The sequence below is a fragment of the Anthonomus grandis genome, chromosome 3, assembly GCF_022605725.1.
Source record: "Anthonomus grandis grandis chromosome 3, icAntGran1.3, whole genome shotgun sequence".
NCBI lineage: Eukaryota > Metazoa > Arthropoda > Insecta > Coleoptera > Curculionidae > Anthonomus > Anthonomus grandis.
The window spans coordinates 5,091,133-5,106,095 of NC_065548.1; the positions used below are offsets into that span (position 1 = coordinate 5,091,133).

Below are 14,963 nucleotides of genomic sequence, written 5' to 3' on the forward strand. Positions count from 1 at the left end.
GTCATTAGTAAGTTTTTCTTTAGCTCTATCACATTACTCTTCACTACAGGTATGGTAAGTTGGGTGTCATCGGCAAATTGATTGAATTTACAAAATTTAACACTCCTGTACATATCTGCTACATAAATGGCAAATAACAGAGGAGAAAGGACGGATCCTTGAGGTACTCCCTTTTTGACAAGTTTGAGATCCGACTTTATTATTGTAGAGTCTTTTTTTGTACTTACGTAACTATACCTAAAGGTTAAAATATTTTGTAACAAATTTAGTGCATCTGTAGAGAATCCATAATACTTTAATTTTGCTAATAACAGTTCAAGATGTACCGTATCGAAAGCTTTACTAATATCTAAAAGTGTCATGCAAGTACTATTTGTTTGTTCTTGATTTTCTCTTATATCATTGAGGATATTAGTTAATGCTAATGTTGTGCTAAAATTCTTTCTAAAACCAGATTGCCAAGTTGGGACTATATTTTGCTGTTCTATGAATGACTCAATTTGTGAGTAGATATGCTTTTCAAATATTTTTGACATAGCAGAAAGTGTACTAATTGGTCTTATATCTTTAAGGGTTTTTGGATCGTTAGTTTTAGGTAGTGGTAAAATTTTTGCAGTTTTCCAGATTGTTGGATAAGTTGAAGTTAATATGCAAGAATTAATAACATTTACAATAGCATTCGCACAAAAGGGTAGACACAATTTTATATCCCTTATTGATAAAAGGTCCTCGCCAACAGCATTAGATTTTATTTTAGAAATAATTTTAAACAAATTTTCATGGGTAATTAATTTGAATTTTAAATTAATATGAGTAATTAGTTTGTTGTTTTTATAAAAGTCAATGAGATGATTTGGTACTGTATTAGGCTCATTATCTGTTTCTAAAAAAAAATCATGTATATGAGTGGCGTTATTAAGAGTTTCCGGAATGTCTATTTGATTATTTTTAGATGTAAGATGAAGTTTTTTTGCTGTACTCCAAAAAGCCCTTCCATTACTCTTCGCAAAAGTATTAAAAAATGAAATTTTTTCCCTAGCAATTGCATGTTTTGTGAAGTTTCGAAGCTGTCTGTAATACTGTAAATGTTGATCTAATTTTGTTCTTAAAAATTTTCTGTGGGCATTATCTCTTAATTTTATTAACTTTTTAACATTATCTGTTATCCAGGGTAAGTAACACTTTTCAACAATTTTTTTAGTTTTTAAGGAAGCATGTTCATTTATTATTTGTATTAAAGTGGAATTTAAAATGGAAACTTCTTCATTTACATCGTTAGCCCTATACAATCGATCCCAAGATATTAACTTCCCTTGGTTTAAAAATGTGTCAATGTTAATGCTATTGTAATCTCTAAAAGTAATAGTTTCGATACTTTGAAAAATAGCCAGGGATCCAGATTTTGTACAATTAATATTTTGACCTGTGATTATAAAATCAATGAGGCTATGTGTCTGATGTGTAAAGTCAAATCTAGTAGGTTCCTGAATGTGCTGAGTACATTGAAATATTTGTAATAACTGCCTAAGCTTGTTGGGGTAGGTAGAGTTACTTAAGAGGTTTATATTAAAGTCACCCACTATAATAATATTGTCATAGTTGACAGATAAGTTACCTAACATATCCTCAAATTGATCAAGAAATAAAGAATTGCTCACTGTGGGTGCTTTATAAATATTGATAAAAATATGGTTTTTGTTTTTAATTATAAATTTTATAGCTATATATTCAAATAAAACTTGATTTAGATCAACTAGCGCAAAACTTATGTTTTTATTAATATACAGTGCTACCCCGCCTCCCCTTTGAGCCCTATCTTGCCTAACAAATCTGTATCCAGGAATATTATACAAGTTATTAGGTATACCTGGATTTAACCATGTTTTAGTTAAACCCAGTATATCAAATTTATATTCTGACATATAATTTTGGAACTCGTCAAATCCTGTATTTATCGATCTCACATTAAGATGATCCACCAAAAAACCCTGCAAGTCTGTAAGATAGTTATCATTTGACACATAATTATATACATTTTCTCGATGTTGAGCAGACAAGTGATCAGCCATATTCCCAAACATACCACCACATTTTCCCTGACTCTCTATTATGCTTAGTTAGCCCCAATTTTGCGCGCTCCATACCCCTAGAGAAAAAAATAACAAAAAAAATATTTTTGAAAAAATTCCCAAAATAACAAAAAAACTCTAAAAACAAAAAAAAACATGATTTGTAAACATTTAGAATTAATTGAAATAAGTAAAACAAAAAACTCAACATATTATGTAAGTATGTATGTGTTTTTATTGACAACCGCCCAATTTAATATATTTAAAGTTTACATAAGTACCAACACCATAATGTACAAACATGTATAACACAGTCCAAATTAATAATTTAAAATATCTAGGGTATACATACTCTCATTAATAAAGTCTTAATCAAATTAATATATATGTATATTAAAGCAATAAGGATTTTTTCAGGAAAAATAATAATTATATAAGATAATTTAATAAGAAATTATTTAATTTAATAAGAATTATTTAATAAGATAATTTAATAAGAAATGCCAAAAGATAGAAGTTTTGCAAAGCAGATGAGTGCAATTTACATACAAAGGAAAGTAAACGACGCTAGCTCAAAAAAAAATATGGGAAAAGTCGTAATTGATGTAGTGTATTGAGAAGATATTAAATTAACTTGAAAGAAGTTCACAGAAGTGACAGACTCCAGACCTGATATCTTAAGAGAAGAAGTTAAAGATTTAAGGATTATCCGAAACCTTAATTGGGATCAGGGGTAGTATTAAAATTAGTATAAAAGATCAGTAACAAAGTAAACGTTCCTTGACGAATTAAACAAGATGCTTTCTGTAAGCTTATATACATAATCTCTACTCAATTTTGTTTATTTTGCTACACAAGTTTCTGAAGAGCGAGGTACACGCAGTGTATGCTGATTTCTTAAAAGCTTTTGATCGTGTAAATAATGCTCATTTATTAAATAAAATATTTCAGTTTGGCTTTAGTGGATTCTTACACAATTTGTTTGAAAGATACTAACTTAACTAATAGTAAGTAAATGTAAGGGTATGCAATTAAAACTCTAATGAGATGTCAGTTATATTCCCTAATAGTCCCACTTAAGGTCTCTCCATTTTACTCTATATTAATGACATTGCTAGTTATTTAAAATCTTCATATATTTCTATTGTTTACTGATGACCTCAAGTTCTATCGCAAAGCTTTAAATCTTAGTGACTGCCCTAAAGTGCAGCGTGATCTCGACCGGTTTGTCGCATAGTATAAAATTAACTGTATAGACCTAAATATTGAGAAATATCATTCTATGATTAATAGTCGAAGTGTTATTGAAGAAACCCCTTTGGAAGTTAACACTAATGTGAAGAATCTAGTTATTACATTAGACTCCTAGAATAAAAAATCAATTTTCTTCTATGTTATGTCACAAGTTTTTGAGGAATATTGCTTTTAAGACTCATATTCCTATAGGTATAGCTTATTAAGAATTCGATAGCGAACTTGATCGAATTGGAAAACTTGAATGACGCAAATTCACATTTTTCTAATATTAATTACCAATTACCATCGATACAGGGCTTCAGTCACAAAATACCGTCATAAAAATTTTAGGAAAACTTAAGTCAAAAGCAATTGGTCCTGATAATTTAAACTTTACGCTTATATTGCTCTGTTGTCCATTTATAATACCGCATATTACTCATTTGATAAATTCATGCATTACATCAAATATATTTCCGATCAGTTAAAAACTAGCTAATATACTTCCATTGCCCAAAGTAAAAAGTCTAGCCTCAATTTGACATTTATGACAGATAAAAGATGAGCTAACAATATTTCATATTACTCTTAACCTAAGTCTACCTAAGGCCTATATCATAAATTTGTGAGATTAGTGGTGTTCGATGTGTCAGTTTTTTAAGGTTATACTTTTCCCTATTAAATATGTTTTATGAATCGACCTTTGTGCTTTCAAATTGCTTATTTAAATAATTCATAGATGGACTTTCCCACGCCCCAATCCAAATATACCAGCACCAACAAACATACTCCCTGGTTGTATGTCATTCAATACGTATGAAGAGCACTTAAAAATACAAACTTAAATCGGATTTGTATCACGCCGATTGCGTAATTAGATTTGGGATAATCTCACCCTCCGAAAAAGGGTGGGTTTATTTAAATCTGAACGAGCACTCAGATTGAAAAAAAACAGTTTTATTTACCTTTAGTGTCTTTTAAAGTGAATGAATGTTATTAGACAAAAAAATGCGTAAGAACTGAAAAGTCTTAAATATTTTAAAGCGGATGATGTAAAGATTAAAGTGTCATAAAACTCCCCCAAATTGCTTTTCCACTAAGTAGCCAATACGAATTAGTAAGAGAGATAACGACACGTGCCGAGTCACGTGTCTCGGCAATCGACGGAAACACTCGAAGGGTTCTTCGATTACTGTCATGTCACGTCAGATTTTTTTTGTGTCATTTTAACGTGAGATCATCCCTTCACTTGTAATCTGGGTGTGCGCCCATTCGAGTGGTTTTATATTAAATTGGATTAGAACTATTATTAGATGTTGTTTGTTTTCTACTTATGGGAAAATGCACTGTTTAATATTTTATCTGTCATAGTTGTCAGAATTATGTTGATTCCTTAATCATGCTCATCAGTTGTATCCAGTTGTTTGTTGTATTCGTGAGTGAAGAGGTTAGTGTTTGACACAATCTCAATTAGAAAGAGATACAAATTTAAAAAAATGCTTGTATTGTAAATATTAGGAAAGTACAAGGTTACTTAGTTTAATATGTCTTCTATTGTCTCCCTTTAATTATCTCCTATTCCCTTGATACTTCCTCTTCGCTCCTTGTTAATTATCAACTGAATAGATTTGACTTTAACAATTTTCCCACATAATGCTTTTAAATTGTCCCTAATTGCACCACAACTTATATCGTTTGAAAATCGCCTGTCAACTGTCAACAACAAGAAATTTGTACATAACCTAAATGATCGTAAAAGCGCTTAAAAAATTAAGGTAATTGTTTAATGTTAGTGCCTGTAATATAGGTATCTATTAATCAACTAGGAATCTCGATAAGAAATTGAAAGAAAAATACCCTGAGTTTGCTTCTGCGGTCAAAGCTCACCGTAACATAAAATTACGACAACGCTCCCTCTGACGTTATACTAAAATATACCATCTGTCACTTTGGACTGTATATTGAACAGGGCCTTAAGTAGCCCTTTTTCCGCACTGCCCAGCCCCTTGCCTCCCTGCCACCCCGGGGGTATATATATAGGCCTAATGGTGTAATGCTACTGCTTGTTACAAGTCAGTCAGTGTCAGTTTCAATTTGGAATAATAGGGGATGGTATTAATATAAAAAAAAGGGATCGATTGATTTTTTTGGGGCTAAATTTGGACAAATGCATTCAATTGTATAAGACAAAATAGGCCTTATGTATTGTCTTTATTTTTTGACGTTGACATTTGCTGCAAGGTTCTTGAGAAGTCAGTGTCAGTTTCAATTTGGAATAATGGGGGATGGTATTAATAAAAAAAAAAGGGATCGATTGATTTTTTTGGGGCTAAATTTGGACAAATGCATTCAATTGTATAAGACAAAATAGGCTTTATGTATTGTCTTTATTTTTTGACGTTGACGTTTGCTGCAAGGTTCTTGAGACCTACCAAATATTTAATAAGCTTTTTTCGTAAATGTTTGAAAATAAAGTGTATTAGGAAGAACAGGGTCGTTAATTGCAAAATCTCTAAATCTAAATATTTATAAAAGTACAGTAACGAAAATAATACAAGAAAATTATGGTCGAGGTGATGTACGGAATGGACCTTAGTCCGGGACCTTGTAAGACTACTTCTCGACTAGGCAAAACTGTTTTAAGGATCTCTAAGCTTGATCATAGACAACTTACAAGTGAAATCTCAGAATAATTAAATTACTTCTTAAGGAAAATAGGAAACTGTTCTGTCGAGTAATGAAGTCAATTTTCACTGTTTGGATCTGATGGTAGGAAATACGTAACAAATGTAAAGTACCAATTTCCTATTGTCAAAATGGACTGCTTTCAAGACAAAGGAATACTAGATATTGTTATGGATTTTTCAACTGGACAATGATCTGGAACATTATTCCAAGGTAGTAAAATACTGGTTTCACCAGAAAATATAACTGTAATTGAATGGCCATCTCAATCCCCAGATTTAAATCTCATTAAATATTGGATTTTTTTCAAAAAATTTATTGACTCTATGCCCAGAAAATGCCAGGAAGTCTTAGGCACTAAGGGATATTCTACAACATACTAGAAAAAAATTATTATTATCTTTATAACTTCTGTTTTATCAAATAATAAAAGTGTAACACCATATTTATTTCCAACCTTTATTTCAATAAACATTATTTTATTTAACAAATAAAACTCATATTCCAAATATGTGTAGGTCGCAATAAATAGGAAGAAACCAAATATACATATATAATCATCTCGATAGAATGACCGGCAGGAGAACTAGCGACATCTCAGGGCAAACGTAGAAACTTCGCACTCGCCGCTAGGAGGCCACCTGAAGTCTGAATATTGGCGCGAATTTTAAATTGTAATAAATACAGTGTAAAAAAATTAAACATGTGTTATGCGGTCCTAAATAAGGTAAGTTATTCTATCTGGTGAATAGTAGTATATTGAGAAATCATTAATTTTATTATAATTGTATGCACTTTTTTTGATTTTATACGAGAACAATTGTTGCTGAATTATATGGAAAAAATTAACCGTATACATTAATTACGTTTATTAACTCTTTTTATACTCGAAAGTAGTCAGGACAATTTAAACTACAAGAGGATATAAATAATAATTCAACTTGGTGGTAAAATGGTTACGTCTCTATTTTTCCATAAAGATGTTACGGTCAAATTTAAACAATCTTTAGAATTAACAAGAAAGTATAGTTGTGAAACTTCTACTCTTCAGCATTTTGTTTTAGAATTTTTTATTTACTGTATTATTGTCCTCTTCTTCGTCGTCGCTTAAATGATCATCTTCGCCATGTTCGTTTTCATTTCAGCCTTCTGCAAACTGGATTATAGCCATTTCATCAAGACTATGGTCCAGAAATACAATCCAGTACTATTCTTTCAAAAGAGTGTGAAAGTTCATGAACTAAAGATCCTCCAAGACTCATTAGCAAATTCAGTTGCTACTAAAAGAGCACTGGATTACATGAAAAGAAGATGATGATCTGTCAAGGAAGATTTTTTATTTACCTGAATGGCACCATGAAGATCAAACTTCTTAGTCACCACTTTAATTTGTTTAAATTGACAAAAATATATAAAAAATATTTTTCTGCATACGTTTTAGATAAGAATCCCTCATTGAGATTTTGGACTTTAGACTGAGTTCTCACCTAAAAAAACCTATTTTCTTATTATTTAAATTTATTCCTTTTTCAGTACTTGTCAATGTTCTCTCATTCACAAGCAACAACATGAAAAGTATTCTCTTACGATCATTGTTTAATGTTTTATTAAGCGTTTTCATCCTAGTTTGCTATTGTTTCTTGATTTTCTTATTTAATTTTTTTCTTGATGTTTATTATTATAATTTTTTTCTGACATATTATTTTTTGCTATTTTTTAAGAGTAATTGGTAAATATGATTTCCACTTTACAGGATCCAATTGATGGAGAAAAGGTTTTCTGCAAGATGACTGGCCGCAACAGTTGAGAATTATAGAAAGACTAGGAAGTACATAATTAATACCATGAGGCGTGGACTATTATTAGTTCACTCTAATAGTTAATAGGATTATAATCACTTTAATAAATATTCACACCAATAAATATTCTAAAGGTATATTTCAGTTATATTTTTGGTACATCTATTTCCCTTGACTAAATTGACATCGAGGGTCTGGAATTTAAAAAAAATACGTATTTTCCTATTATTGTTATTTTTTTATATATCGAATTTTTTACTATATAATTTTATTAAAAAAAACGGTTACTTATAAGATTTTATTTGTTTATATTCTGAATACGAAAAATTGAATTGTAAATGTAAAAGAGCTTAATTATGAATTTATTTATTTGTTTTGATACATAGGTATTAAAAAACACAAATTTTACCTAAAAATTAAGGTACTTTTTTTAAGTTAAATTAAGCAAAAGAAAAACGTGATATTCTTAAAATGTCCTTAATATCCATTATAAATTATAATTATATTCCTTCAATATGGGTTAAAAAACTTTCTGTGTTGCTGACCTAGAGGATTTTTTAAATTTTCGTATTACTGGAAGAGGGTTTCTTTTTTTTTTGGTAAATTTCTTTATCATTAATTGGTCTTTTTAAAAGTAGGTACAGATTATTTACTATATTATATTGTTTACCACAAATATTCTTAGCTTGACATCTCAAGGACTTATAGTCACTCTCTTCAATCAAAACTGGATTAATTAATGTCTCTTAACTCTGCATATTTGTTATATTAAAATAAAGGTAGTAGCGACTAATTTTTATTTCAAGTAAAACAATTGTCCAACCAAATTTTTCAAAATCACACTATAAATCTACATTATCAGTTATTGTCTTTAATATAACACTTACGATAACATGTTTCGCCTCAAGGGCATCATCAGACCAACAAAACATTCAAAAGGCGTAATTAATTGGCTTCAAGTGCCTGGAATAAGATTTAAAATTACTTTTTGAACAAAAAAATTATTTATTCCAGGCATCATGATTCCTAAACATTTCTTTCCTATAAAGTAGAATTCAAACGCCAATTGCCTGGAATAAGGAAATTATTTATTCCAGGCATACTCTTGCCATTAAAACATGATTTCTGGATGTTTCTTCCTCATAAATAGGAATTCAAGCCTCAATTGCCTGGAATAAAAAAATAATTGATTCTATGACTATTGTTGCCTTTAGAACATGATTTCTGGCCATTATATTTAATTGGTCAATAAATTTTTATATAGTGAAAAAAAAGGCAAATTTTGTGTTTCGTCTAGTCTGATGATGCCCTTAAGGCGAAACATGTCATGTTAAATATTACTTTTTCACTGATACTTTCATTTTTTTTTAACTTAACTTGAAATAAAAATCAGTAACTCTGAGAAACTTGGATAATTTTTGTGCCACACAAATTTGTCCTATAGGACTTATTCATATAGTAAAATCAATTTAAGAGAATTTGTTTTAGGAATCCTTGCAGTTAGGCCAAAATAACTATTTCGGGTATTTTTAGTATACATAGGACTGTCTTATTTAGTAATAATTGGTATCTACCTGATGCAATTATCAATTCAGTTAGTAACTGTATACAGATGCATCATTTGTATCATTAATATTGATGTCAGGTGTCAGAAGTTTATGGACAAACTTACTCATGCAATTATGTCATTAAAAAGAGCATTGTATAATTACAGGGAGAAAATCGTAGAGAGGTTTAATGATCATTTATAATTGACGATAAAAAATTATATATTAACAATTAATGATTGTTTATATTATATTGTGTTGATATGTAATTTTATAGAATATTTAAGATGTATGCATTGTTTTACGTCTATTTTATCCACAATAATTGTATTTTATTGTTTCTTTTTTTTCTGTAAGTTGCATAAACACTTTAGTGTACTGATAGCAATAAATAAATATTCTGAAGGTATATTTCTGTTATATTTTTAGTATACCTATTTCCCTTGACTAAATTGACATCGAGGGTCTGAAATAATAAAAAATAACGTGTCGACATTTTCCTAATATTATAATTTTTTTATATAAAATTTATAAAAACAAAACCGTTGGCTTGTAAAATTTTATTTATTTATATTCTGAATATTAAAATATCAAGACATAATTGAAGTACGAAAACTTAAATTTTAAATGTATAAATTATGAACTTATTTAATTTTCAATTTTTTATTTGTTTTGATACATATGTATTAAAAAAATATATATTTTGCCTAAAAATTAAGATCCTTTTTTTAAGATAAATTAAATTAAAAAAAAGCATGATATTCTTAAAATCTCCTTAATATTCATTATAAATTATAATTACATTCCTTCAATATGAGTTAAAAAAAGAATTACCTTGCCTCATAAAAATCATTTATTTTACATTTTTGACCTAACAAACATACAATAAAAACAAAATAAATAAATATCCTCACTTTCTGTGTTGCTGACCTAGAGGATTTTTTAAATTTTCGTATTACTGGAAGAGAGTTTCTTTTTTTGGTAAATTTCTTTATCATTAATTGGCTAAAAAATGCCCTTTTATAAAGAAGGTACAGATTATTTACTATATTATATTGTTTACCACAAATATTCTTAGCTTGACATCTCAAGCACTTATAGTCACTCTCTTCTATCAAAACTGTATTAATTAATGTCTCCCAACTCTGCATATTTGTTATATTAAAATAAAAGTAATAGCGACTAATTTTTATTTCGAGTAGAACAATTGTCCAACCAAATCTTCCAGGTCAAAATCACACTATAAATCTACATTATCAGTTATTGTCTTTAATATAACACTTACGATAACATGTTTCGCCTCAAGGGCATCATCAGACCAACACAACATTCAAAAGGCGTAATTAATTGGCTTCAAGTGCCTGGAATAAGATTTAAAATTACTTTTTGAACAAAAAAATTATTTATTCCAGGCATCATGATTCCTAAACATTTCTTTCCTATAAAGTAGAATTCAAACGCCAATTGCCTGGAATAAGGAAATTATTTATTCCAGGCATACCCTTGCCATTAGAACATGATTTTTGGATGTTTCTTCTTTGTAAATTAGAATTCAACCCTCATTAAAAAAATAAATGATTCTATGACTATTGTTGCCCTTAGAACATGATTTTTGGCCATTATATTTAATTGGTCAATAAATTTTTATATAGTCAAAAAAAAGGCAAATTTTGTGTTTCGTCTAGTCTGATGATGCCCTTAAGGCGAAACATGTCATGTTAAATATTACTTAAAGACATTAACTGATACTAACCTAATTTTTTTTTTGTAACTTAATTTGGAATAAATATCAGTAACTTTGAACACCTTGAATGATTTTTTTTTTAATTTCTTTGAAGTCATGTCACACAAATTAAGATATCAGTTACTTTGCTAAAAAATAAGTCATGTACCGATAGGACTTTTTCATATAGTAAAATTAATTTAAGTCAATTTGTTTAAGGAATTCTTGCAGTTTCGGGTATTTTTAGTATACATAGGACTTTCTTCTTTAGTAAAAATTGGTATCTACCTGATGCTATTATCAACTCAGTAACTGTATACAGATGCATCAGCTGTGAGGTCAAGAAAGATGCTAAAAGGTCCATTTATAGACCAGGAGAGCCTTTTCAGACTCTATAGTTATATTAAGGGGGTTAACTGGGATTTTGTCAGTGTCTGCTATTAATATTGATGTCACTTACTTATGTAGTTATGTTATTAAAAAGAGCATTGTATAATTACAGGGAGAAAATCGTAGAGAGGTTTAATGATCATTTATAATTGACGATAAAAAATTATATATTAACAATTAATGATTGTTTATATTATATTGTGTTGATATATAATTTTATAGAATATTTCAGATGTATGCATTGTTTTACGTCTATTTTATCTACAAGGATTGTATTTTAATGTTTTTTTTTTTCTGTAGCAATACTGATAGCAATAAATATAATAAATAAATATTCTGAAGGTATATTTCTGTTATATTTTTGCTATATCTATTTCCGTTGAATAAATTGACATCGAGGGTCTGGAATATTAAAAAAATACGTGTTGACATTTTCCTAATATTATAATTTTTTTATATAAAATTTTATAAAAACAAAACCGTTGGCTTGTAAAATTTTATTTATTTATATTCTGAATATTAAAAATATCAAGACATAATTGAAGCACGAAAAATTTTATTTTAAATGTATAAATTATGAACTTATTTAATTTTCAATTTTTTATTTGCTTTAATACACATGTATTAAAAAAAATATATTTTGCCTAAAAATTAAGATGCTTTTTTTCAATGAAATTAAACAAAAGAAAAACGTGATATTCTTAAAATGTCCTTAATATCCATTAAAAATTATAGTTATATTCCTTCAATATGGGTTAAAAAAAGAAACACCTTGCCTCATAAAAATCATTTATTTTACATTTTTGACCAAACAAACATACGATAACAACAAAATAAATAAATAAAAAAATATTTATACAAAGTAACTAAAATATGAAGAAAAATAACAACAAAAAAACACAAACTTATATAGGTTTATTAGAATTACATATATACAATAGTCGCATTTAAATTTTACCGATAAGAGATATGACAAAAATATGATAAATAGAATATTATTTAATATTGTAATTATATGTGCTTTTAGATAATTTTTTTTTCGTATACCTTGTGGAGAAAAAAAATTATTATTTTTTTAAAACCGTTTCTACACGTATGATATGATACCTTTACAAAATATGTTTAAAACTTATCGTTGTTTAAAACCTTAACGTCTACTTATACCCCTTTATAATACAACTTTTATACACCTTTTTATACAAAGCTTACATCTAAGTTTAGAATCCCAGCTTTAAGCGATATGTATACTTTTTAATTTTGTATTTAAATATTTGAATTTCGTTTTTTATTTAGATATGTCTAAAGGTTTGTGCATACAAGATTTTTAGGTATATTCATAAAATGCAAGCTCAAGATGCTTCCAATAATCGATTATACAAGGTGAATAATAGGTCACCCGGTATAATCAGATTTAATAGTCGTCAGTATAATATCATCACAGATTGATAGTGTCTACTTACTTTACAAAATTTAAATTAATACAAGGTTTCTCAATAGGATATGGGTCATCAAGAGCTTCGTTGTTTTATATAAAATGACTTGTCTATTTTTAGAATCTAGGGAAAAGTCTGAGAAAGTCACACGCCATATTTTGGTTTAATAGTTTTTCAGATATAAGCACTTGAAATTGTTGATTTTTAGGTTATGTATATAACTAACGCGAGGATTTTAATTTTTCATCTTTATCTTTCACAAACCATCTTCCAAATTTGTTGGGAAATCAGAAATTTTCAATTACTCATATCTCCCAACCGTTCAAATAAAGTTCAATTACTAAAATTATAAAAATTCACTTCGTCAATACCTTCATTATGCTCTAAAAAAACCCGAACTATATTGAGACACCTTGCGACCTATATACAGAGGGGGTTTCATTTACTACAGATTTCCACCTCAATTTTTCTTGATATTGAATCAATTTATTGAGCTTCATCGGAGCCGAATCAATAATAAACGACCTAACCCCAAAAATCAAACGAAGTTATATACAGAATGGTCCAAAAACCAGTTATCGAATTGCACATGAAAAAATTAAAAAAGAGAAAAAATCCTAAAGCGCAAATGCAGCGGCGTACGTTGACAGTTCGGGTTATTTCGTGGGTCCGACGAGGGCGGCCGAACCATACGACTGGGCGGTACAGGTGGGTAGGGCAAAAGGGTTCATCGGGGCAAATGGTGATGAGACTAAAGACATTCCTAAAAAGAAGAATTCCCGGTTAAATTAAAAAAAATAGAGCTTTTAGGGGTGAAAAACTAACGTTTAAAGGGTTTTATTTATTACTGAACAGCCAAATGGTGCCACCCCGTAACCGATTGATGATGAAATAGGGCGGGTGCGGGGGGATAATGGGGAGGACTCTCGCCCCCCTTTAGTACGGGTGCAAAAGCCGACTTTTCCTTGTCGTTTGTGCTTTTCGTGTAATAGGTTTCCGCAGTGCACGCTAAAAAAGCAAAAAAAAAGGAAAATAATAAAAATTGCAGTTTTTTTTTTAATAAAGCATGCAAGTATTAAATCACAAGACAGTTTTACCACTAGCCCTCCATTTTATTCTAGACGCGTGTTTCACTCTTTAGAATTAGAATCTTAAGCCAAACTTGACTTTTCAATTCTTCCATATTTCACATGACCTGCATGTTTTTTAAATTGTACATTAATTATTGTACTTCTTGTTTGTGCTATATACTGTTTGTCAAAATCGTTATAGTTAATCGTGTTAAATCAATAAAGTGTTTTATAAAGAGGAATATAAATGCTGAAACACTACAGACAGTTGGTTTTATTATGGGAAAATTCTTGTGGTGTCAATTGAGTACAATTTCCCAATAACTTTTAATTTGATTAATTTGTTGCCTTAATGAAAAATGTGTAAATAAAGCAGAAGCTATAGAATAAAAAGTAACTCTTCTAGATTCTCCATGATCGGCAACTGTCTTAAATTAAATTACTACTTCAAGATCTAATACTGCTTAATAAGCTTAAGAATTATAACTAAATTCTTTGCAAAATATGTGAAGACAGACAGAATAAAATGGAAAATTAGCATTTTTTATGAATTTTGAAAAATGTAAATGTGAAACGAAAAAAAAATTATAAAAATTGTTAAAAAGTCATGGAAAACTTGTACCAATAATTAGTAAAGATACTGTCTAGAGTATTGACAACATCTACATTTAGGTATCGAATATAATTAGTGATTAATAATAGGTTTGATGAGGATAGGATTTTCTGAAATTATAATTTTTAAAATAAAATTTTGTTTCTCAATTTCTTCTACATATTCTAAGAAATGCTAAGATAGGTATCTAGTTAAATTATCCAGAGAATAATTGTACATAATTTCAAAGTTGTACCTAGTCAAGAGTTATCAACATTTTGTACAAATGCTCTTTTTTTATTTAATATTTTTTTTAAAGATTTTTCAACTTCTTGTACATATTTTGAGAAACGCTGAAATAAGTGTCCAGTTTCAAGTTTTTAAAAAAATATTTTTACAAAATTTTTAAGTTGTAATAT

At 28.8% G+C, this 14,963-nt stretch overlaps 1 protein-coding gene across 3 annotated transcripts in view; it reads right to left on the reverse strand.

Moving 5' to 3' along the window:
- Positions 1-12,395: 12,395 nt before the first annotated feature.
- Positions 12,396-14,963, reverse strand: part of LOC126734437 (transcription factor collier) — a 154,552-nt gene continuing 151,984 nt past the window's right edge. For 2 of the 3 annotated variants that reach the window (XM_050438077.1, XM_050438076.1), the window contains exons 15-16: positions 13,708-13,890; positions 12,396-13,645 (exon numbers count right to left, since the gene is read on the reverse strand). In XM_050438077.1, coding sequence (XP_050294034.1) covers positions 13,727-13,890 — 164 coding nt within the window. In that variant the 3' untranslated portion in view covers positions 12,396-13,645; positions 13,708-13,726. The remainder of the gene's footprint in view (positions 13,646-13,707; positions 13,891-14,963) is intronic. The other variant, XM_050438078.1, reaches the window with a different exon arrangement.